Source organism: Podarcis muralis, chromosome 16 (genome assembly GCF_964188315.1).
Source record: "Podarcis muralis chromosome 16, rPodMur119.hap1.1, whole genome shotgun sequence".
Taxonomy (NCBI): Eukaryota; Metazoa; Chordata; class Lepidosauria; order Squamata; family Lacertidae; genus Podarcis; species Podarcis muralis.
The window spans coordinates 22,389,750-22,410,115 of record NC_135670.1 but is presented as its reverse complement, the minus strand read 5'-3'; the positions used below and the strand labels follow the sequence as shown (position 1 = coordinate 22,410,115).

Below are 20,366 nucleotides of genomic sequence, written 5' to 3'. Positions count from 1 at the left end.
CTAGATCAGAGGTTTTCAACCTTTTGGGGTCCATGGCTCCCTTGACCAAACTATATTCTTTCTGTGGCACCCCTGTGGGACTTGGGAGCCCAGTTATGTCACCCCTTGCCTGCAGAGCTGGCAGTCCCTCATCCTTTTTCGAACACCCTCCCCTTGTGGAGTGTTCCCTCATCCTCCTCTCCTCTCCCCTCTCCTTGGAAGTTCTCTGGGCAGCCACAGTTGCTGCCCCTGGTCTCTAAGCTGTCCCCCACAGCAAAGAGAGGTGCTTCCTCACACTGCTGCACAAGGGCCTGGGAAGCCCTCCCACGCCAGCCCCAGAGGCACCATTCGCCTGGGAAGTTTGTAGCCAGGACTGCTGCAACAAACAGCCATGCTCTGTTGTAAACAAAAAATCTGCCCTTTTTCCCTTATGGGGTATCCAAGAGCCCATATAGAGTCCTTACATAGGTTCCCTATTGGTAGGAGAAAATAACAGAGGCCAACCAGAGAATATTGAGAAGCAAAGCAGCTAGTAAACTTGATCTTTATTGATCTGTTGCAACAGGGTCCTCACTCACCACACACATGAGGGAGGAGGAACCCAGAACAATGGTGCACAAGGCCTTATATAGACATTTTGAAATTGCCACCCTGTAGATCAAGACCACTACCCCAGATAAGGACAGATCGTGAAGCTGAGGCTCCAATACTTTGGCCACCTCATGAGAAGAGAAGACTCCTTGGAAAAGACCCTGATGTTGGGAAAGATGGAGGGCACAAGGAGAAGGGGACGACAGAGGACGAAATGGTTGGATAGTGTCTTTGAAGCTACAAACATGAGTCTGACCAAACTGCGGGAGGCAGTGGAAGACAGAAGTGCCTGGCGTGCTCTGGTCCATGGAGTCACGAAGAGTTGGACACGACTAAACAACAACACCCCAGATACATCATACCTACATCACAGAAAAGGTGGTCTAAAACAGAAAATTGATTGTAGTTTATTCTCCTGTCTGGCAGGTTACTTGATTGGGTACCCTGCTTACTTGATTGGATACCCTGGGGAGCCTGGCCAGTCTTTTGTAATGATAAATACTTTGTAATGATAAATACTTAAAACAAAACAAATTCCTTCCAGTAGCACCTTAAAGACCAACTAAGTTAGTTATTGGTATGAGCTTTTGTGTGCATGCACACTTCTTCAGATACAGTGCATGCACACTTCTTCTGTATCTGAAGAAGTGTGCATGCACACGAAAGCTCATACCAAGAACTAACTTACCGGTAGTTGGTCTTTAAGGTGCTACTGGAAGGAATTTGTTTTGTTTTGACTATGGCAGACCAACACGGCTACCTATCTGTAACTGATAAATACTTAGTTCCTGAGTCAGGTCAGAGGCTCACCCTATTCAAACCTTAAGACAGGATTTGTGAAGGAAAAGTCAATGGGGAGGCTTTTCCATTTTCCTTTGACCTTGCAGAGAAAACATTTGGTCAGTTTGGGAATCAAAAATGGTTCCAGGTCGGTCTTCCTGTGCTGATCTATGTACATGCTTGGTTGGTACACTTATGAACATTTAACATATATCTAAGACCTCAAAATAGGGATGCGGGTGGCGCGGTGGGTTAAACCACAGAGCCTAGGACTTGCTGATCAGAAGGTCAGCGATTTGAATCCCCGCAACGGGGTGAGCTCCCATTGCTCGGTCCCGGCTCCTGCCAACCTAGCAGTTCGAAAGCACCTCGAAGTGCAAGTAGATAAATAGGTACCGCTCCGGCGGGAAGGTAAAGCGCATTTTCGTGCGCTGCTCTGGTTCGCCAGAAGCGGCTTAGTCATGCTGGCCACATGACCCGGAAGCTGTACGCCGGCTCCCTCTGCCAATAAACCGAGATGAGCGCCGCAACCCCAGAGTCGGCCATGACTGGATCTAATGGTCAGGGGTCCCTTTACCTTTAAGATCTCAGAATTCCTATCACACAGCCATGCAAGCCTTTGAGAGGCAGAGATTGAAGAGGGCATCAGAGGAAGGGAGGGAAAGAAAGCAGGACAGAGGCCAGTGTTGCCCGCAGCACCCCTGACTATTCAAGGCACCCTGGCTGAAAACCACTGGCCTATATCTTTCTCTCTACATCTATGTGCGTTTCTGCCCCAGCAGGGGGAGCATGCCTCTCTCAGCCTGCACAGCTACGAAAGCTTCCTCTCCCTTTAAAAGGCGGGAGAGGAAGTTTCTGGGTATTTGGAAGGACGGCTCTTTACGCCAATAAGAGCTGAGAACAGCTCTTCTCTCCCCCGCTCCCCACGCTCTTCCTTTCGTCATCGACAGATCTGTCCAATCCGCAGCGAGAGGAAGGGGGAGGAGGAAGCTGTTGCTCTCCGCCGATTGGCCGCGGAGCTCGGGGAGGTTATAAAAGCGTGGGGCGGGGGCGGGGCCAGTTCTTTTGCTCCACGGAGGCCTCGTGAGGTAGGTGTGCTGCTGGCGGTGGGCCGGGGAGGCCTTGGGGCCTAGGTGGGGCCGGGCCTAACCGGAGCCTCTTTTGTCTGTCCTCTGTAGAGAAACACCGGAGTCTTTAAACCGCTGCCGTGCGATCCTTGGGTCACCGCGATGCCCAGGGAAGACCGAGCCACGTGGAAATCCAACTACTTCCTCAAGATCATCGTGAGTCCTTCTGGTGGCTTGGGCGAGGGGGAGCAGGGCTGATGTTATTATTTCTCCCGTTGGAAACCTTTTCTCCGTGGCACAAACGAAAAACAAGATAAAAAAGTGTTGCCGGCGAGGGTTTCTCTGAGCATGTACAAAGTACCATTAGTTCCTAGCATCCATTAGGTGCCTCATAAAATAAATCCTTTGGGCGCCGTGTAGAATAATAAAATAAGATTTAAGATCACTGGCTCGCTATTATTATTAATCACTTCATGGAATTTATCTCGTGCTTGATTTTTAAAACCGCGACAACCCTTAAAGCAGTTAGTGATAAGATACCATCAATAGGTCTAACATAAAAAGAGCCTTGCTGGACAAGGCCAATGTTCCATCTTAGTTAAGCATGAAACCCGCAAGCAGGATTTGAGCACAACAGCCCTTTTCCCTTGTGTGGTTTACAGCAACTGGTATTTGTATTGCTTCCTCAGACTCTGGAGGCAGAGCATAAGCATAAGCACCTTACATTACACCTTGCAGGAATCATGTAATTAATTCCAAGAGAGATGCCTATGATTATAAGTACATTGTATGATTTGCCCTGAAAGCTATTGGGCACAGATACTAAGTTGAGAAAGTAATAAGCAGTAGGAGAGTCATTGAAGGCTTCTTTCCACCAGGTAGAGAACACTTTTTTAAAAAGTAACAAATTATTGTAATCACAAAGCAGTACAGTGATCACAAATTACTGTAATCACAAAGCAGTACAGTACTCTGGTGAAAGTAATCTTCTTTGTATATTCTGCAAAAAAAAAATAAGTTTCAAGAGCAGCAGCAGGAATAACAATACACAATTAAAAAGCACTTCTGTATGTACAGGATGCTTTTCTATTTAAGTTGCAAGACCAAACCTGCTGGGTAAGACCAAAGGCCCATCTGTCCAAAATACTGTTTTCATAGTGGTCAGCCAGATGCTAATGGGAAGCCTACATGCAGGACACAAGCACAACTCTGCCCACTTGTTATTCTGAATGATATTGTCTCCATGATTAGTAGCCGCTGATAGCCTTATTCTCCATGAATCTGTTTATTCCCAATTAAAACAGCCAAAGTTGGTGGCCATCACTGAATCATTTAGCAAATTGTATGGGCTCACCACACCATACAGCTCTGTCCCTATGTTGCAGCATCGGCTCAAGTCTGGAATGTTGGAATCTTAAGAATAAGGATCTCTCGGTGCATACAGAATAATGTGGGATTGTAGCTAGACCCTTTCAGTGATGCATGGTTGGAGCAGGGCTCAGATTGTACTGTCATATTGCAGTACAGTGGTGCCTCGCAAGACGAAATTAATTCGTTCCACGAGTTTTTTCGTCTTGCGGTTTTTTCGTCTTGCGAAGCACGGTGTCGGAAAAGTTTTGGAAAAGCTTCAAAAATCACCAAAGTCTTCAAAAACCTCAAAAAAGGCTACCACACCGTGTGCTATGAGTTGCTCCTCGAAGTCAAGTCGCAACTGTATTAACGGTTTTAAGAAAAAGGAAACGAACTTGCAAGACGTTTCTGTCTTGCGAAGCAAGCCCATAGGGAAAATTGTCTTGCGAAGCAACTCAAGAAACCAAAAACCCTTTCGACTTGCGAGTTTTCCGTCTTGCGAGGCATTCGTCTTGCGAGGTACCACTGTATCCGAGATCATAATATGAGAAGCAGGAATCTGATGGTCCCTCTGAGCGTGTACAGTAAAGGGTGACCACAGTTGGCCCATAGATCATAATCAGCATAAATTTGTCTACAGCAGGCATGTCCAAACAGTAGATCGTGATCTACTGGTAGATCACCGGCTGATCCTGGTAGATCGTGGGACCCTTATCGATCGTAGGATTAAATGAAGTTTACCAAAAGTTAACAAATAAAAACTGAAGAACTCCGGGCAATTCTACCCCCAAAAAAGCTCAACAACTCTGGGCAATCCACCTGCCCCACGCACACTCCTCCCTCCAATGACAATGGGTAGATCACTGCCAGTTTTTTTATACTGGGAGTAGATCACAGTCTCTTGGGATTTGGACGTGCCTGGTCTACAGGAATGGTGTAATAATGGGCAAGATAATGTATATGAAACACTGAACGCACAAAAATGCTAAGTATTGTTACTGTTACTAATTAGGCTATATGCAGAATTTCGTAAGTGCTCAAAGTGATTTGTATGTGTTAACTTGATTGTGTGCCACAGAGAAAGCCAGCACTTTCTGTTCCGAGTTAATTTTTTAAATTTAAACGTTACCCCTGTTTGATGTTTGGTATCTGCATCTTACTGCAAGCAGACAGTGTGTCAGCCCTAAGTTTGAAAAGGTTTTCTCAGGGTTTGCTTTCTTTCCACAGCAACTCTTGGACGACTATCCAAAATGCTTCATTGTGGGAGCAGACAATGTCGGTTCCAAGCAGATGCAGCAAATCCGCATGTCCTTGCGTGGGAAGGCCGTGGTCCTGATGGGGAAGAACACCATGATGCGCAAGGCAATCCGGGGACATCTGGAAAACAACCCTGCTCTGGAAAAGTTAGTGATGCAGCATTTCCTAGGCTTCTTTGCATTGGCAGTAAAAAACAAACACATTTTTAAAATAAGATTGAGCCAGTAAGTCCTTTGTTCAAAGTGTGCTTGAGCTGCAAATTTACTAGATGACCCTTTATCAGTCTCAGAGCATGTATGTAAAACATTTGTTAATTCTACAGCTGGATGTTATTGTTACCTACCTATAATTTTTGTTTGTTTATTGTTAGAATTTGGATGTTGCTAATAGAACATGCCTTGTTTCTCATTAGGCTTCTGCCTCATATCCGTGGTAATGTGGGCTTCGTGTTCACCAAGGAGGATCTGACTGAAATCAGGGACATGTTGTTGGCCAACAAGGTAAGTGGTAACCACTTAGGAGGAAGAGAGTGGCTCTTTTCACCTAAATTGCCCCAACCTGGTGGTCTCCAGATGTTGTAGAGTACATCTGATATAACAACAACAATTTAATATTTATACCCCGGCCTTCTGGCTGGGTTTCCCCAGCCACACTGGGTGGCTGCCAACAAAATATTAAAAATACATTAAAACATCAGTCATTAAAAACTTCCCTAAACAGGGCTGCCTTCAGATGTCTTCTAAAAGTCCTTGACATCTGATGAGAGGGCATTCCACAGGGCGGGCGCCACCACTGAGAAGACCCTCTGCCTGGTTCCCTGTAACCTCACTTCTCACAGTGATGGAACCACCAGAAGGCCGTTGGAGCTGGACCTCAGTGATAAGGAAATAATAAGAGCTTGCTGGATTAGGCCCATATAGTCCAGTGTCCTGTTCTTACAGTTGCCAACCAGATGCTCCAGTGGGAAGCCTGCAAGTGGGACCTGAGTGCAAGGACACTCCCCTCCTGTGGTTTCCAGCAACTGGAATTCAGAAGCTTACTGCCTCCGGTAGTGGAAGAACAGCAGCCACTGTGGCTAATCACTTTATCCATTAATTTATTAAAATGTCTTTAAAAGCCTCCCACGTTGGGGACCATCACTGCCTCCTTTGGAAGCGAAATTCCATAGGTAATTTCACCTCTTTGAAGAAGTACTTTCTTTGGTCCTGAATCCTCCCAACATTCAATGCCAAGGATGACTTGGTTTTTCCCCCTCCCTCAGGTACCAGCTGCTGCTCGTGCGGGTGCTATTGCCCCCTGTGAGGTCACTGTGCCAGCTCAAAACACCGGCCTTGGCCCTGAGAAGACCTCCTTTTTCCAGGCTTTGGGCATCACCACCAAGATCTCCAGAGGCACCATTGAAATTCTGGTGAGTACTTAGTGGCTGTCTTGTGCTTAGTGGTGATTGTGCTTATACTTCTGTTGCGTTTTTTAAAAAGCTACCCCAGGCTTTCATGAGAAGAAGGGCAAGTTATATGGGGTGGCAGGACAAGGAGCACTAATAGTAATGTATACTCCCAAGGTTGGAAGGATAAACACCCATTTGGTGGTCTGAAGATCTCACTGACCTTTCTATGTTTGAACATGTATCTTAACCATTGTCAATCTTGTTTGGCTTGTAGGGCAGCTTATATCAATAAATTGTCTTAAGTGTGTATAGGGGGTTATTGTTTTGTTTGTAATTACGTGATATATTTTTGTGTTTCTATATTGTAAACCACCCTGTGTTCCTTGAATGAAGGGCAATATGTAAGTGTAAAATAATAAATCAGGAATGATTTATTGTTTTTATTGATAACATGAGCTGATTGTTTCTTTCCTTTTGTTAATTTTTCAAAATATAAGAGGTGTGTGTGAATGATACTCAACTTTCTGCAAAAGGACTTGAAATGACTCACTGTTTGAAATGAATGAAGCAGAGGGGCCGAGGGACTTGGCCTTAGCCAGCCTGACAGGAGAGCGTGTTGTTTTCTCCTTTCAGCACTTCTGACTCAACTGAACTAAACATACATCACCTTGCTGAGATGGTGTACAATTCTTGTTCTTGTAAAGAGGTTGCTGTTGAATTTGCTGGTTTTTCTCCCCCTCTTCTTTCTCAGAGTGATGTGCAGTTGATCAAGACCGGAGACAAAGTGGGTGCCAGCGAAGCCACCTTGCTGAACATGTTGAACATCTCCCCCTTTTCCTTTGGGCTCGTCATCCAGCAGGTGTTTGATAATGGCAGCATTTACAGCCCTGAAGTCCTGGACATCACTGAAGAGACCCTGCATGGGCGCTTCTTGGAAGTAAGTGATGCCTCTTTTGATTTGCATGGACAAGTGGCCTGCCTTCGCTTGGTGTGGTCTGATTCAGTGGAAGGCAGATTTGTTGTGCTTGAAGTTGGCCACCCCATATTCACTTATCCTAGGAGTAAGCCCCACTGAATTTGATAGGACTTACTTCTCAAAAGACATGTATAGGATTGTGCTGTGAGTGTTCCAGAAGCAGCTCTGAAAATTGCTTCGGTTGTATGGGTGTGTACCTAGTTTGAAGTCACTAGGCTACAGTTGGGAAGTACAAATGCCAGAAGTTGTTTATTTTGCATCGTGAATTGGGGAGAGTAAAGGGAGCACTAAAACATATTGGAATTGCCATGGGGTAAACAGAAGACTTGCACTTTTTCTCCTACCAGGGTGTTCGCAATGTTGCCAGTGTTTGCCTGCAAATTGGCTACCCGACAGTTGCCTCTGTGCCCCACTCCATCATCAATGGGTACAAACGAGTCCTGGCTGTGGCTGTAGAGACTGATTACTCTTTCCCATTAGCTGACAAGGTAAGGATGATGATATGTTGAACTGGATGATGAGTGCATAATGTTTAATTGGAAAGAGTGGTTCCAGTGGCTACAGCTTTCCTTTTTGTATGTGTGCATATATTATTTCAATTTCACATATAAACATAACGTAGAGCAAGCTAACTAGCGTGCATCAAGGTACAACTTTGAAACATTATCTAACACCCAAGCACATCAGGTGCTCTGCTACAATTATATTGTTCGTTTTGAAATTATTAGGTATAGTAATAAGTGCGAACCCTGAAGAACTTGAATTCTCTGTTGTCAGTGTAACACCAGACAGCTTAAGACTCTGAAATTCACATGTGTGGAAGTTGTATTATTACCCTCCCTCCAAAAAAAAGAAAAAGAAAAAAATCACATTTTTCACGCAAAATCTTATGTGTGAACTGCAACTTAATCTGGTTTCTTGTGCTTGTATTGTAGTCTTTGAGGCAGGTTTTGCAGAAAGTTTGAAGAAGCCCACTGGAAAATTCTACCACAAGTTAATCAATCATTCTTCGGTTCCTCCAAACCTCCCCCCCCCAGCTGTTTTAAGTGCCAAAATCCCATTAGCCCCAGCAAGCGTGGCTTAGGGATGATAGGAGTTGTAGTTCAGACACACCTGGAGCGTCAATAGTTCTCCACACCTTCAAACATGATCTAACATAAATAGGGAGATTGTTTAGAGGTGAGCATAAGTCTATTTTTGAATCGGGGTGGGGAACCCTTTTCACCTGTAGGGCTATATTTGCTTCTGATGGTGGTGCACATACCAGTGGTGGGAAGGGCAAGAGACAAAAGTGGGTAGAGCGACAAATGCAGATTTTACCTTCCTTTGCAGTACATTAGTTTCTACACACACTTGTGCACCCCTCTCCATCCAGGCAAACATGATCCGAGTTCAAGTGACACATTCCTGCCAGCAGAAACAATTCATGGCACAAAGTGCCAGTGGTGGATGTATGGAGCTGACCTTGCTTTTTTTTTATTTCTCCACAGGTAAAGGCCTTCCTGGCTGACCCTTCTGCTTTTGTGACTGCTGCCCCTGTGGCAGCTGAGGTTGCAGCTCCCGTTGCAGCAGCCCCAGCCAAGGTGGAGGCCAAGGAGGAGTCTGAAGAGTCTGACGAGGACATGGGATTCGGTCTCTTTGACTAACTTTCAGAGTTTTGTTACCAATCAGTCGGAGCAGAATGAAACAATAAAAGTACTTCTCTACACACCCATGTCGCATTATCATTTCTTGGTTAGTCCTCTGCTAGGGGGAACTATCAACTTCTCTCCTTCAGTGGTTATGGCCCTCCACCTGTTATAAATGCAGGGCTATGCAACTGAATGCATGCCTGGTCCGCAGTCAGTGACCTCCCCCTTCCACAATTCAGGGAACCACTTCCTTCCACAATTCTAGCCCTCCCTGATCTGAAGCAACAAGGCTTTCAGAAATTTTTTTCCAGCTCAGGAAACTGAATGATCTGCAGTTTTGCAGATCAAAGAGTAGTTTTGCCCTGGGCCTCTTACTCCCTTGAGCAGAAAACTAAGGGAGGAATATGTAAATCTGAGATAAGGAACCTTTGGACTAGTAGATGTTGCTGGAATGGCGTGAAGCCCCAGCATTGCTTGTTCTTTGCCCCATGTAGGTGAACTAAAACCGCATTGTTAACTCAAAAAAGATAGGACATAATAAGTAATGGCCAACTCCTGGGTAATATCCTATATCGTATGTATATATGTACATAAGTATTTTCAACCTGTTTTTCTGGACAAGTCCAGCCTATCTTAGGTGTGAGGATAAAATGAGGGAAGGAGAAATATATACTACCTTCAGCTTCATTCAGGGAAAAGGTTGGGGTATATTGTTAGTGAGTGAGTGAAGAATATGGCAACCACTGTGGGGAATTGGATGTTTGCTCTGAATCAGCAGGGTGGCTATCACACACCCCTAACCTACCTAGCAGTATCTGAAGAAGTGTGCATGCACACGAAAGCTCATACCAAGAACTAACTTAGTTGGTCTTTAAGGTGCTACTGGAAGGATTTTTTTTTGTTTCTACCTAGCAGGGATAGGCTTGTGGGAAGTTAGGGATCCTCCCTAGTAATTATGGGAGATTTAGCTGTTACAGTCTGTTGAAACATAAGCAGTCTTGTGCTGCCAATTTGTGAAAGCCTTTGTAGATGGTAATCCTAGTTTTTTCTCCATCCTTCCTGAACTTGCCTTTTTTCCTGCTTCCCATTCCCTTTTTGTGCTGTCTCAGGCCCTGCCCTTCGGTGCCAGAATCATCTTCCTAATATGCCACTTTGGAAACTTAGTTTTTATGCCTGGGGAGTGGCACAATTTGCCCCCTATTACTAATAAACAGTCGTCCACAGAAGTTATACCATAGTGATTTTTTATCTTTAATGAGTTGACAAGACTGGGAATTAACGGGGACAATTTAGGTAATTTGGAGTGGTGGCTGCTTGTAGGCCGCAGCCTCACTTTAGCTTAGCCACCACAGAAGGCGTGGTAAAAGGAGGAGGAGCCTTAATTAGCTTACGTCAGCCTACCTCGCTCATCGCCTCCGTCTTTTAACAGCTCGGCAGGGAACTTCGTGACACCATCAGGCTGCGCCCAACACTCCCCGGAAGTGACGGAGAATTATTTCCGGGTTGGAGCCGGCGCTATGGCGGCTGACACGCAGGTGGGTGCTGCTTGAAGCGAGGCGAGGGGCGGTGCGAGGAGGCGAGAGGAATGGAAGCGAGCCGTGGGGAGGCGAGGGCGGAAGGCAGTGGCTCTTCCCTCTCTGGCCGCGGGGCCGCGTCCTCCCTGTCTCCGCCCAGCTGCGGAGCCCCTCGGGCAGGGCTGGGGGAGGGGGAGGTCAGTAATTGGAGCCCGTCCAGCTTGTCTGTTGGCTGTCAGAGGGGGAGAAACAGGTTCCAAGGAAGAAAGGAAGCGGCCTTATACCACGCCAGACGCCACCGAGGAAGAGCCCTTCTGCTAAAAATAAAGCAAGATTCCAGTCCTCAGGGTTCTGGAGAAAGTCCTCGTTTTAATAGGAGCTTGCTTCATGTTTAACCAGACTGTTGGTCCGTCTAGCTCAGTGTTGTTAACTCAGCAGCGCTCCAGGTTTTCAGACAGTGACTCTTCTAAGCCTTGCCAGGAATTGAACCTGGTACCCTTTGCATGCAAACTAGGTTCTCTGTTGTTGAGCAAGGACCGCTCCCCAGGAACATACAAAGCTGCCTAATGGCTCTTCCAAACTTCCTTTTGTGCTTCGTGCCTAGGCACAGATCTGGGATTTCAAGGTCCATTTTGGAGCAGGTTTCCCCCTCCCCCCCCCCCCGTTTTCCCTGGGGAAGCCTGCGTTTTACCACTGAATTGGAACAAATAGCAATTGGGTTTCCCCGCACATTGTTGTTTGCTCTGATGCAGTGATAAAACTGGGTTTTCCTGGTGAAAGTGGCATGGCATTGAAACAAACCAAAAATGCACCACTGCTTAGACATGGACCTGGAAATCCCAGACCTGTGCCCTGAAAACACGGAACAAAAAGGAGTGTGGTTGAACCCTCAGACCATTGGTCCATATAGCTCAATATTGTCCTTGCAGAATGGGTTTCAGAAAGAAGACATTCCTAGACGTACTTAGGGATGCCAGGGATTTTACCGCCCCTGCATCCGTTTCTTACCTGCCCTTCACCATAAAATCCCAGGGTTACAGTTATTTTAAAATGTAGTGTTGAAAATAGTTTAAAACAAATTGAGCTTGGGAGCTTCTGCATGCAAAAAAAAAAAAAAAATGCTGTGTAACTGAGCCACGGTTTCTAGTTCTCATGGTTCTGAATTAAAGACTGGTTTTAAATAGAAGCATAGGAAGCTGCCTTACAGTGAATCAAATCATTTGTCCATCTAGCACAGCGTTGTCTGTCTGCAATGACTGGCAGTAGCTCTCCTGGGTTTTAGACAGGGAGTCTTTCCATGCCCTACCTGGAAATTCTGGAAATTTAACCTGGAGCCCTCTGCATATAAAGTATATGCGTCACCACTGAGCCACATCCTTTACCACTAGTTCACTATTTTCATGCTAGGAGCAGTTCTCCAGTTGTCAGTCTCTTATTTGACAGTGGGCATAGCTAAGTGGTACAGCACTTGCTTTCCATGCAGAAGATACCAAGTTCAGTCCTCTCTGTTAGCCTAGGAAAAACTCCCGTTGGAGGTTCTGAATAGCCTCTTCAGGGTAGCCAACATGTTGCCCTTGAGGTGGTGGTGTAGTACTCCAACTCCCATAGTTCCTGAGCATTGGTTATACTGGCTGGGGCTGATGAGAGTTGGAGTCCAACAGCATCTGGAGGGCACCATGCTGACTACTGCCAACACCACAGTTAGATGAATCGAAGATCTTACTCTGTTTGGGCCAGCTTCCTACGTGGTGACAATGTGACAAACCTGTTGGGTACCTTTGTGTTTTCTGCTAAGCATAGTTCCTCTTGGAACAAGTGAAATTTGAGAAAACAAAAACTTTTCTAATGTAACCACTGTAATACACTGCATTGCGACTTTCCTGCTGGGTTGCTAGGGAAACCAGACCTATAGGTAGAGCTACAGGAGAATAGAAGCAGATGGAACTGGAAACATTTAGTGGACAGACTCTGCCAGAAATAAGCTGGATTTGAATACTTCCTCTGTACCGAATAACTGGCTTTGAGCAAGCTGCTAGGAGTCAGCCTGGTCAAGCTCATAGAGTTGTTAAGGATAAAATGGGATAATACACAGGAAAGAGCTTTATACCATGACAGGCTATTGGTCTACTCAGCTTGGTATTGTCTTCACTAGCTGGCAGTGGCTCTCTCCAGGATTTCAGACAGAAGTCCTTCCCAGCACTGCCTTGAAATGCCTGTGATTAAACCTGGGACCTTCTGCATTCAAAACAGATGCTTTGCCACTGATTTTCCTGCCCTTCCTTCAACACACACGAGCATAGGAAGATGCCTTATACTGAGTCAGACCACTGAACCATCTAGCTCAATATAATGTCTATGCTGTGAGTTTCATATAGCAGTCTTTTCCATCTTTGTCTCGAGATGCCAGATATTGAACCTGTGACCTTCTGCATACAATGCACATACTCTGCTTTCTGACCTACAGCCACCCCCTCATCCATCTCTGCCTTGGCTTGTTTTCCTGACCAAGGGTGTTATGTCAGGAGGCGTAGCTATCCAAGGGTCTTGTTCATTTATTTTATTAAATTCTACTCTTTTTCTTGATTGGCTCCCACTTGTTGTTAGCTCACTAGGAGGCAGACCCAGGACCTGTCTGTCATACCTTTATCAAAATTTGATACTGTGTTAAGACCTTTCCCTTTCCCTTTTATTTTATTTTTGAGTCTTTCTCCCTTGTTTTGTGTGTGTGTGTGTGTGTGTGTGTGTGTGTGTGTGTGTGTGTACTACAAAGAACTAATGAGTAGTAAGGAATCCAGTCAAAAACACTTTCAGGTGAAACTGGCAACTTGATCTGATGCATGTTAAGCTTGCAAGCTGATGTACACCTACCTGAGAGTAAGTCCCAATGAACATTTCTCAAGAAGAAAAACACATAGGATCAGGGTCTTAGTTCAATCAAGGAGCTCTAAGGTAGATGTACATTGGACATCTGGAGAGGACTAAACTGGAAACCCTTCTCTCCTTCCACCCCGATTGGCCGTTTAGGTTTCCGAAGCACTGAAGAGATTTGCAGTGAAAGTGACCACATCCAGTGTGAAGGAACGAAGAGACATCCTCAATGAACTTGCAAGATGCATCACTGGGAAAGGTATTCACATTGCGCCACAGAAAGGCTCAGTCACTAGAAATCTCTGGGCGAAATCTGGCCCCTTCATTGCAAACTCAGAAGCAAAAAAAAGCTTGTTGTTTCATATTCATCTCTTTCTACAGAATATGAAACAAAGTCCTGCAATCTGAAGATTCCCAGGGCAGCACATAATTTATAAAATGCACACATCAATACAAGATCATTAATCCCTCTACCTTGTTTCAGATCTTCCAGAAGGTGTCGTGAAGGGCCTCTGCAAGCTGTTCTGCCTCACCCTGCATCGATACAGGTAAGAGTGTGAGCTTGGAGTGTCAGAAGATATTCAGAAAAGACTAACCAAAATAAGGGCTTGTAACAGCTGCACTCTGAGGAAAAGTTAACAATGTTTGGGGACATGAGGGAGGTGTTCTTCTCCCTCCCTCCCTCTGTAATAGCTGTTTATTGGCATTTCTGTTTGATTCATGTAAATCAAAGTTGAGAAACTTTTTTTTAATCCTGAGGGCTAGATTCTCTTTGGGGCAGCCTTCCAGGGTCCTGCATGCCATAGGTGGTGTCATGGACTGGCTGGATGCAGGGAAGTGGTAGGAGGCACCAGATGGGAAGAAGACTCAGAGCCTGAGGATTGGTGGTGGGACAGCAATGAGTGGTCAGAGGGAGAAGACTGGGAAGAGAAGGTGTCAGAAGCTGAAGCGGTAACAGGGTTTAGTGAGCAGAAAGAGGCTGTGGGCGAGAGCAGTCCAGAAGTGGAGGCTGGAGAAGAGGAGGCCAAGAGGCAGAGATCAGACAGGCTGCTGAATAAGCCAGGGGGTCTCCCTCTCCTGCTGCAACCAGCTCTCTTCCCCCTTGGTCACCCAGAACCAGAAGAGGTATGAAGAGGGCAAAGCAAAGACAGACAAGGTGGAGAAGGCTCAGGGTGCTTGGGAATAACCCCGGGGAGGAGGAGTTTCAGGGAGCCGTGGGAAGGTGTGGACCTCACAACTGTGTCATGGAGGCAAGACCTACTGGGAAGAGTTGCTGTGCTCACTAGGCCTGAGCTGTTTTGCTTCTTTGAATAAAGAATTAACTTCCCCGACACCTTGTGAGTTATTCCTGACCTGCTCCCGACTCCTGCCTCGACAGGTGGGCAGAGCAGTAAAAGTGAATCTTACATTTGTATAGTACATACACTTACTTGCATGCACCCTGCTCCAGCCTCCATCCAGGCAAGCAAGAAGCATTATCAGAATTCAAGGGCATATTCCAAAGCACAGACAGAAACACCCAAGAAAAGCAAAACAGAGCTGGTTTGAGGGGTGTGGTCTGGGAAGGGTGTGGGGCCTGGTAAAAGTCTCAAGGGCCAGGTAGAGAGGCTGGTGGTGGTGCACATTTGACCCCTATGTCGGAAGTTCTTCATCCCTGATGTAAACATTTGCCATGCTCAGTGAAATAATTATTTTTAAAAGACTGTCTTACAACAATCTAGTAGTCGCCATTGTTTACCTAATTGAAAAATTACGTTACGTGTCTTTCCATTTCAAAGAAACATCGATATTGAGGTCCGATAATATGCAGATTTGTTTAAATTTACTTAATAGGTTAATCAGTTGAAACGTAGCTTGTTAATAATGTAGGCTGGTAGGAAGGTGCTTGCAACCAGAACCTTAAGGATAATCAGCTGATTATTTCTGAAACCCTCCAATTTCTTCCCCCATCAGAGATGCAGCCTCTCACAGAGCCCTCCAGGCAGCGCTTCAGCAGCTTGCAGAATGTCAGCCGGAAGCAACTGCCAAGAACCTTCTGCAGTCCCTGCAGTCTTCGGGGATCAGCAGCAAGTCTGGGGGACCCAGGTGAGAGTCGGAATTCAGTGCCATGGCATTTTTGGGAAGCATTTCTTGAAAAGGTGGCTGTCTGCTTCCCAGGGCCCCTCCAGACACCCTCTTTATTGTGCATTTGTGACGATTTGCATTTGTAACGGTGCTGGGGCAGTTATATGTGATTCCTGCTTTCAATGCTGTTTGCTCCTGCAAAAGCTTTAGGGTAGGCATGCTTCTTCATTTCCGATCACCGCATGCCTTGTAGCTTCCTGCTGAAACCCTGTAACTTCTTATATCACAGATATTACAGGTTGGGAGTTTTTTGGCTCAGCTTTTGTTGCACTCAGGAGAGCAATAATATAACTGTTAACATTATTGACTGTTTTTCCTGGAGTTGAGGCCTCATTTCCTTCTCGCTCTTTCTGTGGCAGTAAAAGCAGTGGATCTGCAGCCTCACAGGCCCTCTCCTGGACTTGCCTGCTTGTTCGCATCGTCTTCCCCACACATGAGAAGAGACAGGGAGAAACCTGGGAGAAACTAGTAAGAAACCTTGACCTCCACTTTTTGTTAAAGCATTGTATACGTGTGTCAGGGTTGCTTCAAGATCCCAGCTCACAGAGGATCACGCTAGCCAACGGTCATTAAGTAAAAGTCTTTATTGAGTTACAGTTTCCATTCTCAAGCTGCTGCGTGCAACTCTACGTCTAGTAGCTAGACCGGCGAAGCTCCGTCTGAATCTCCGCCCCTCGTACACCAACTTAATATCCTAGCCCTGCTCCACCTTTTCCGCCTGACTGTTCTTCTCTGGGTCCCTCTGCCCCCCTGGGTCTCTTCCTTCCGGGATTCTTCTGACGCTGACCCCCCGGACCCTCCTGTCTCCTTGCGCCGGGCTTTAGGACCCGGCTCCCTTTCCGGGCTGCCTACTGCGCCGCCTTCCTGTGCATTTGAACTTGGCGCGCGCACCCAACCTTCCACCTTCCGTCTAACCGTCTCTTCGCTCCCAGATGGAGGTGTGGCCACTCCTGACTCGTGCCCTCCCTCCTGTTGTGAGCTGCCAGCGCTTGCCCCCTGGCTCCCTTCCTCTTCTCTGTTCTCTGGCGGTGACGCTGGTCCCGATCTCCAACTGCTCTCCTCTGAGTCCCCTCTGGCTCTATCTTCCTGGGGTGCCCCCCTAAACTCCCCCCTTGCCCTGGCCACTGGTGCTCCTTTCTGTGAATCCTCCGATTCACTGGAAAGGCTCGGAGATCTCGGGTCGTCGTCATCGCTCATCTTTTCTTCTGCCTCCTCCCCTTCGCTCTCTGTTTCCTCCCTTGCCCTTGCCTCTGCTCCTGAACCCCTGACATCCATCCCCCCCTCGAAGCCCCCCACTCCCCCTTCCCCTCCTTCCGGTGCTGGAGTTGGGTGCTGCTGTGTCAAGGGGACGAATGTCGGGTACCGTTCGCTTCCTGTAGCGGGCCTCCTTCCGAATTCTTCCGGTTCTTCCTCCCTGCTCTCGTCGACGACGGTCACCTCTGCTTCCATCTCTGTGCCGCCGTGCTCGAAACCAGGGTCGTCCCCGAAAACGTCCATGTCCGTCTCTCCCTCACTTCCTCCTGGCGGCGTTGCTCGTCCTGGACCTTCTTGCCACTTCCTGCGCCACTGCTCCTCTGGTCTGTCGTCCCACCAATACGAGGGTTCTGAGGCAGATCCCGAGGGTGACCCCTCCGGGGAACGGACGTCTCGTGTCGGGTCCTCGTCCGAGTCGAACCCCCGGAACGTGCTGGCCGAAAGCGTGGGCGTGAAAAGCCAGTCGTCGAAAAAGTCTGCTGGCATTGGTCTATGTGGGAAGAGGGCATGAAACTCGTCTTTGAGCAGAGGTTCGTCCAAGGCGTAGCCCGGCACCCAGCTGTTCGCACTGGCCGGGGTGCCCTCCTTGGCGAGAAAGTATTCTACCCCTTCTTCCCCCCATCTGGAATCCAAAATCTCTGTGACTTCGTTGATGCGCTCCTTCTGTGCCCCTCCTGCGCGCCCTGTTCTGTCTCTGACCGGACTCGGCGCCGTTCCGGGTTCCTGAAACCTGTGCGGTGCCTTGTAGGGAGTGAGCACCGATCTGTGGAACACCGGATGCATTCTGGAACCCTCCGGAAGCGCCAGCCTGAAGGCCACCGGGTTGATCTGCTCTTCGACTTGATAGGGCCCCAGTTGCTTATGCCCTAGTTTCTTCTTGGCCAACGACCTGGCCGGCACTGCGTGGGCTGCTAACCAGACCCAGTCTCCCACGTGGAGCTCTTCGCCAACCCTTCTACTTTTGTCCGCTTGTACCTTGTATGCGTGCTTGGCCAGCTCCAGGTGGCGCCTCAGCTGATCGTGGACTTCCTGCAGCTCCGACGCGAACGCATCTGCCGTCTGCGGCTCCCCCTCCCCCAGCCTTTCCAGTCCCGGAAAAGTTCTGGGGTGCCTCCCGTTGTTGGCGAAGAACGGCGTGATCCCCGTGGACACGTGCTTCGTGTTGTTGTAGGCGAACTCGGCGAGCGGCAGGTAATCCACCCACGTCGCAGGCTGTTGATTTGCATAACACCTCAAGTACTGCTGCATGATGGCATTGACCCGCTCCGCTTGCCCGTTGGTCTGCGGGTGTCTCGCCGACGCCAGGTTGATCTTGACGTTCAGGAAGCCCATCAGCTTCTGCCAGAAATTCGAGATGAACTGCCGCCCCCGGTCGGACAGAATAGACCGTGGCAGACCGTGAACCTTGAACACGTGGTCTATGAACAGTTTGGCGGTTTGCTCCGCCGTGGTCACCTTCGCACACGGAATGAAATGTGCCATCTTGGAAAACAGGTCCACCACCACCAGCACTGCCGTCTTGCCCCTCGAGCTGGGCAGATCCGTGACAAAGTCCAGGGCCACTCTCTCCCAAGGTTCGACCGGAGTTTGCAGCGGTTCCAACAGTCCGACCGGCGGTCTATGCACTGGCTTCGCCCTCTGGCAGGTGTCACACCTCGCCACGTAGTCCGCGACCTCCCCTCTCATTCCAGGCCACCAGAAATCCCTGGCGACTAATTCCACCGTCTTCTCCTTGCCGAAGTGCCCAGCCGTGGGCGCGTCGTGCAGCTGCTGCAGCACCTTGGCGCGAAGTTCGTCTCCCGGCACGTAGATGGCCCCTTTACGGATGAGCAATCCATCTCTTAGCTGGAAACCGTCGGCCGCTGCCTTGCCCCTTTGCACCTCTGCCATCTTTGCTTGTGCGAAGGAGTCCCCCTGCAACGCTCGTCGCACCGCCTCCAGGTCCACGGTTGCCGCGGCGCACGCCCACACTGTTGGTGCGAAGATGTGCATGGCGGCCGCTGGCGTTGCGTCCTCCAGATACTGTGGCTTACGAGAGAGAGCGTCCGCCATGATGTTGGTGTCCCCCGGGACATACTCTATTCGGAAGTCGAAGTTCGCAAAGAACTCAGCCCAACGTATCTGCCTCTGGTTCAGGAACTGTGCCGTGCGCCAGTGCTCTAGGTTCTTGTGGTCCGTGCAAACCTGCACCGTGTGCTTGGCGCCGATCAGAAAGTGCCTCCACGCCTTGAACGCTGCATGAATGGCCAGCAACTCCCTGTCCCATATGGTGTAGTTCTGCTCGGACTTGCTGAGCTTCCTGGAGTAAAACGCTCCCGGTCGCCACACCCCTTGCGGGTCTTTCTGCAGCAGGACCGCCCCCACGGCTCTGTCCGAGGCGTCTGTCTCCACCCTCATCGGCTTGCTGGGGTTGACGTGAAGCAGCTGCTCTTCCGACGCGAAGAGACGCTTGAGTGCCTGAAAGGACTGTTCCGCCTGCTCTGTCCAAATGAACTTCTTTTTCTTGGAGCTAAGCGTGTCAGTGATGGCCGCCGTCTGCATAGCGAAGCCCTTGATAAACTTGCGATAGAAGTTCGCAAAGCCGACAAACCGTTGGACCTCCTTCCGGTTGCGCGGGCTCTTCCAATCCAACACCGCTTGAACCTTGGCGCTGTCCATGGCGAGCCCCTTGTCAGACAGCTTGTAGCCCAGAAAATCCACCTCCGTCACGTCAAATTGGCACTTCTCCAGCTTGGCGTAGAGCCTATGTTGCTTTAGCCTGTTCAGCACTTCCTTGACGTGTTTGTCATGCTCCTGTTGCGACTCCGAAAAGATCAGGATGTCATCTAAGAAACAGACGCACGTCTTGTAGAGAAGTCCTGCCAACACGTGATGCATGAATGCTTGAAAAACGTGGGCGCCATTTTGCAATCCAAACGGCATAACTCTATATTCGTAGGTCCCCAGTGGCGTGAACATGGCTGTTTTCCATTCATCTCCCTCCCGCATGCGAATGAGGTTGTACGCCCCTCGCAGGTCCAACTTGGTGAACACTCTGCCCTTCCGCACCTTTGCGAGGAGGTCGTCAATTCGGGGCATGGGGAAGTCCGATGGCTTAGTCACACTGTTCAAGATCCTGTAATCCACTACAAGTCTCTTTTGGGGCGTATCCCGCTTCTTAACGAAGAACACCGGACTGCCTCCCGCTGCCTTGGACTCCCGGATGAAACCGCGCTCCAAATTATGATCTATGAACTCCTTGAGTTCTTGCAGTTCGTCCTCTGACATGGAATACAGTCTCCCCTTAGGCAGCGCCGCCCCTGGCAGCAGGTCAATCTTGCAGTCATATGGCCTGTGAGGTGGTAGCCGGTCTGCCTCCTTCTCGCAGAAAACTTCCAAAAATTCTGTGTACTTTTGGGGAATCGCTTGCAGCGTGCCTAGCAGCAGCTGTGACTCCTCTTCCTCTCCTTCCTGCCTGGGCACGATGCAGTGTTCAGCACAAAAGGAAGAGCCGAAGGTCAGCTGCCTCTGGTACCAAGCCAGCGTTGGGCTGTGCTTGTCCAGCCAACTCATGCCCAACACAATGGGCGTGTCCGATAATTGAGTGAC

At 48.5% G+C, this 20,366-nt stretch overlaps 2 protein-coding genes across 3 annotated transcripts in view; both read left to right on the top strand.

Moving 5' to 3' along the window:
- The first annotated feature begins 2,349 nt into the window (after positions 1 to 2,349).
- On the top strand, positions 2,350 to 9,095 carry RPLP0 (ribosomal protein lateral stalk subunit P0). Its single transcript, XM_028709273.2, has 8 exons — positions 2,350 to 2,438; positions 2,529 to 2,633; positions 4,995 to 5,170; positions 5,437 to 5,524; positions 6,286 to 6,432; positions 7,163 to 7,348; positions 7,735 to 7,875; positions 8,878 to 9,095. Exons 2-8 carry the CDS (start codon positions 2,580 to 2,582, stop codon positions 9,031 to 9,033), a joined length of 948 nt encoding a protein of 315 aa, XP_028565106.2. The 5' UTR covers positions 2,350 to 2,438; positions 2,529 to 2,579; the 3' UTR covers positions 9,034 to 9,095.
- Positions 9,096 to 10,465: 1,370 nt separating this feature from the next.
- GCN1 (GCN1 activator of EIF2AK4) overlaps positions 10,466 to 20,366 on the top strand; it is a 75,932-nt gene continuing 66,031 nt past the window's right edge. The window contains exons 1-5 of one of the 2 annotated variants that reach the window (XM_028709264.2): positions 10,466 to 10,553; positions 13,557 to 13,659; positions 13,885 to 13,948; positions 15,354 to 15,485; positions 15,884 to 15,992. In XM_028709264.2, the coding sequence (XP_028565097.2) occupies positions 10,536 to 10,553; positions 13,557 to 13,659; positions 13,885 to 13,948; positions 15,354 to 15,485; positions 15,884 to 15,992 (426 nt within the window). In that variant the 5' untranslated portion in view covers positions 10,466 to 10,535. The other variant, XM_028709263.2, reaches the window with a different exon arrangement.

What these genes read in the sequence shown, in the direction of transcription:
- RPLP0 (XM_028709273.2), top strand. Translation starts at nt 2,580, where the DNA reads ATGCCCAGGGAAGACCGAGCCACGTGGAAATCCAACTACTTCCTCAAG. An exon ending in AACAACCCTGCTCTGGAAAA is followed by an intron (nt 5,171 to 5,436) that starts GTTAGTGATGCA and finishes GTTTCTCATTAG; the next exon opens with GCTTCTGCCTCATATCCGTG. An exon ending in TGCATGGGCGCTTCTTGGAA is followed by an intron (nt 7,349 to 7,734) that starts GTAAGTGATGCC and finishes TTCTCCTACCAG; the next exon opens with GGTGTTCGCAATGTTGCCAG.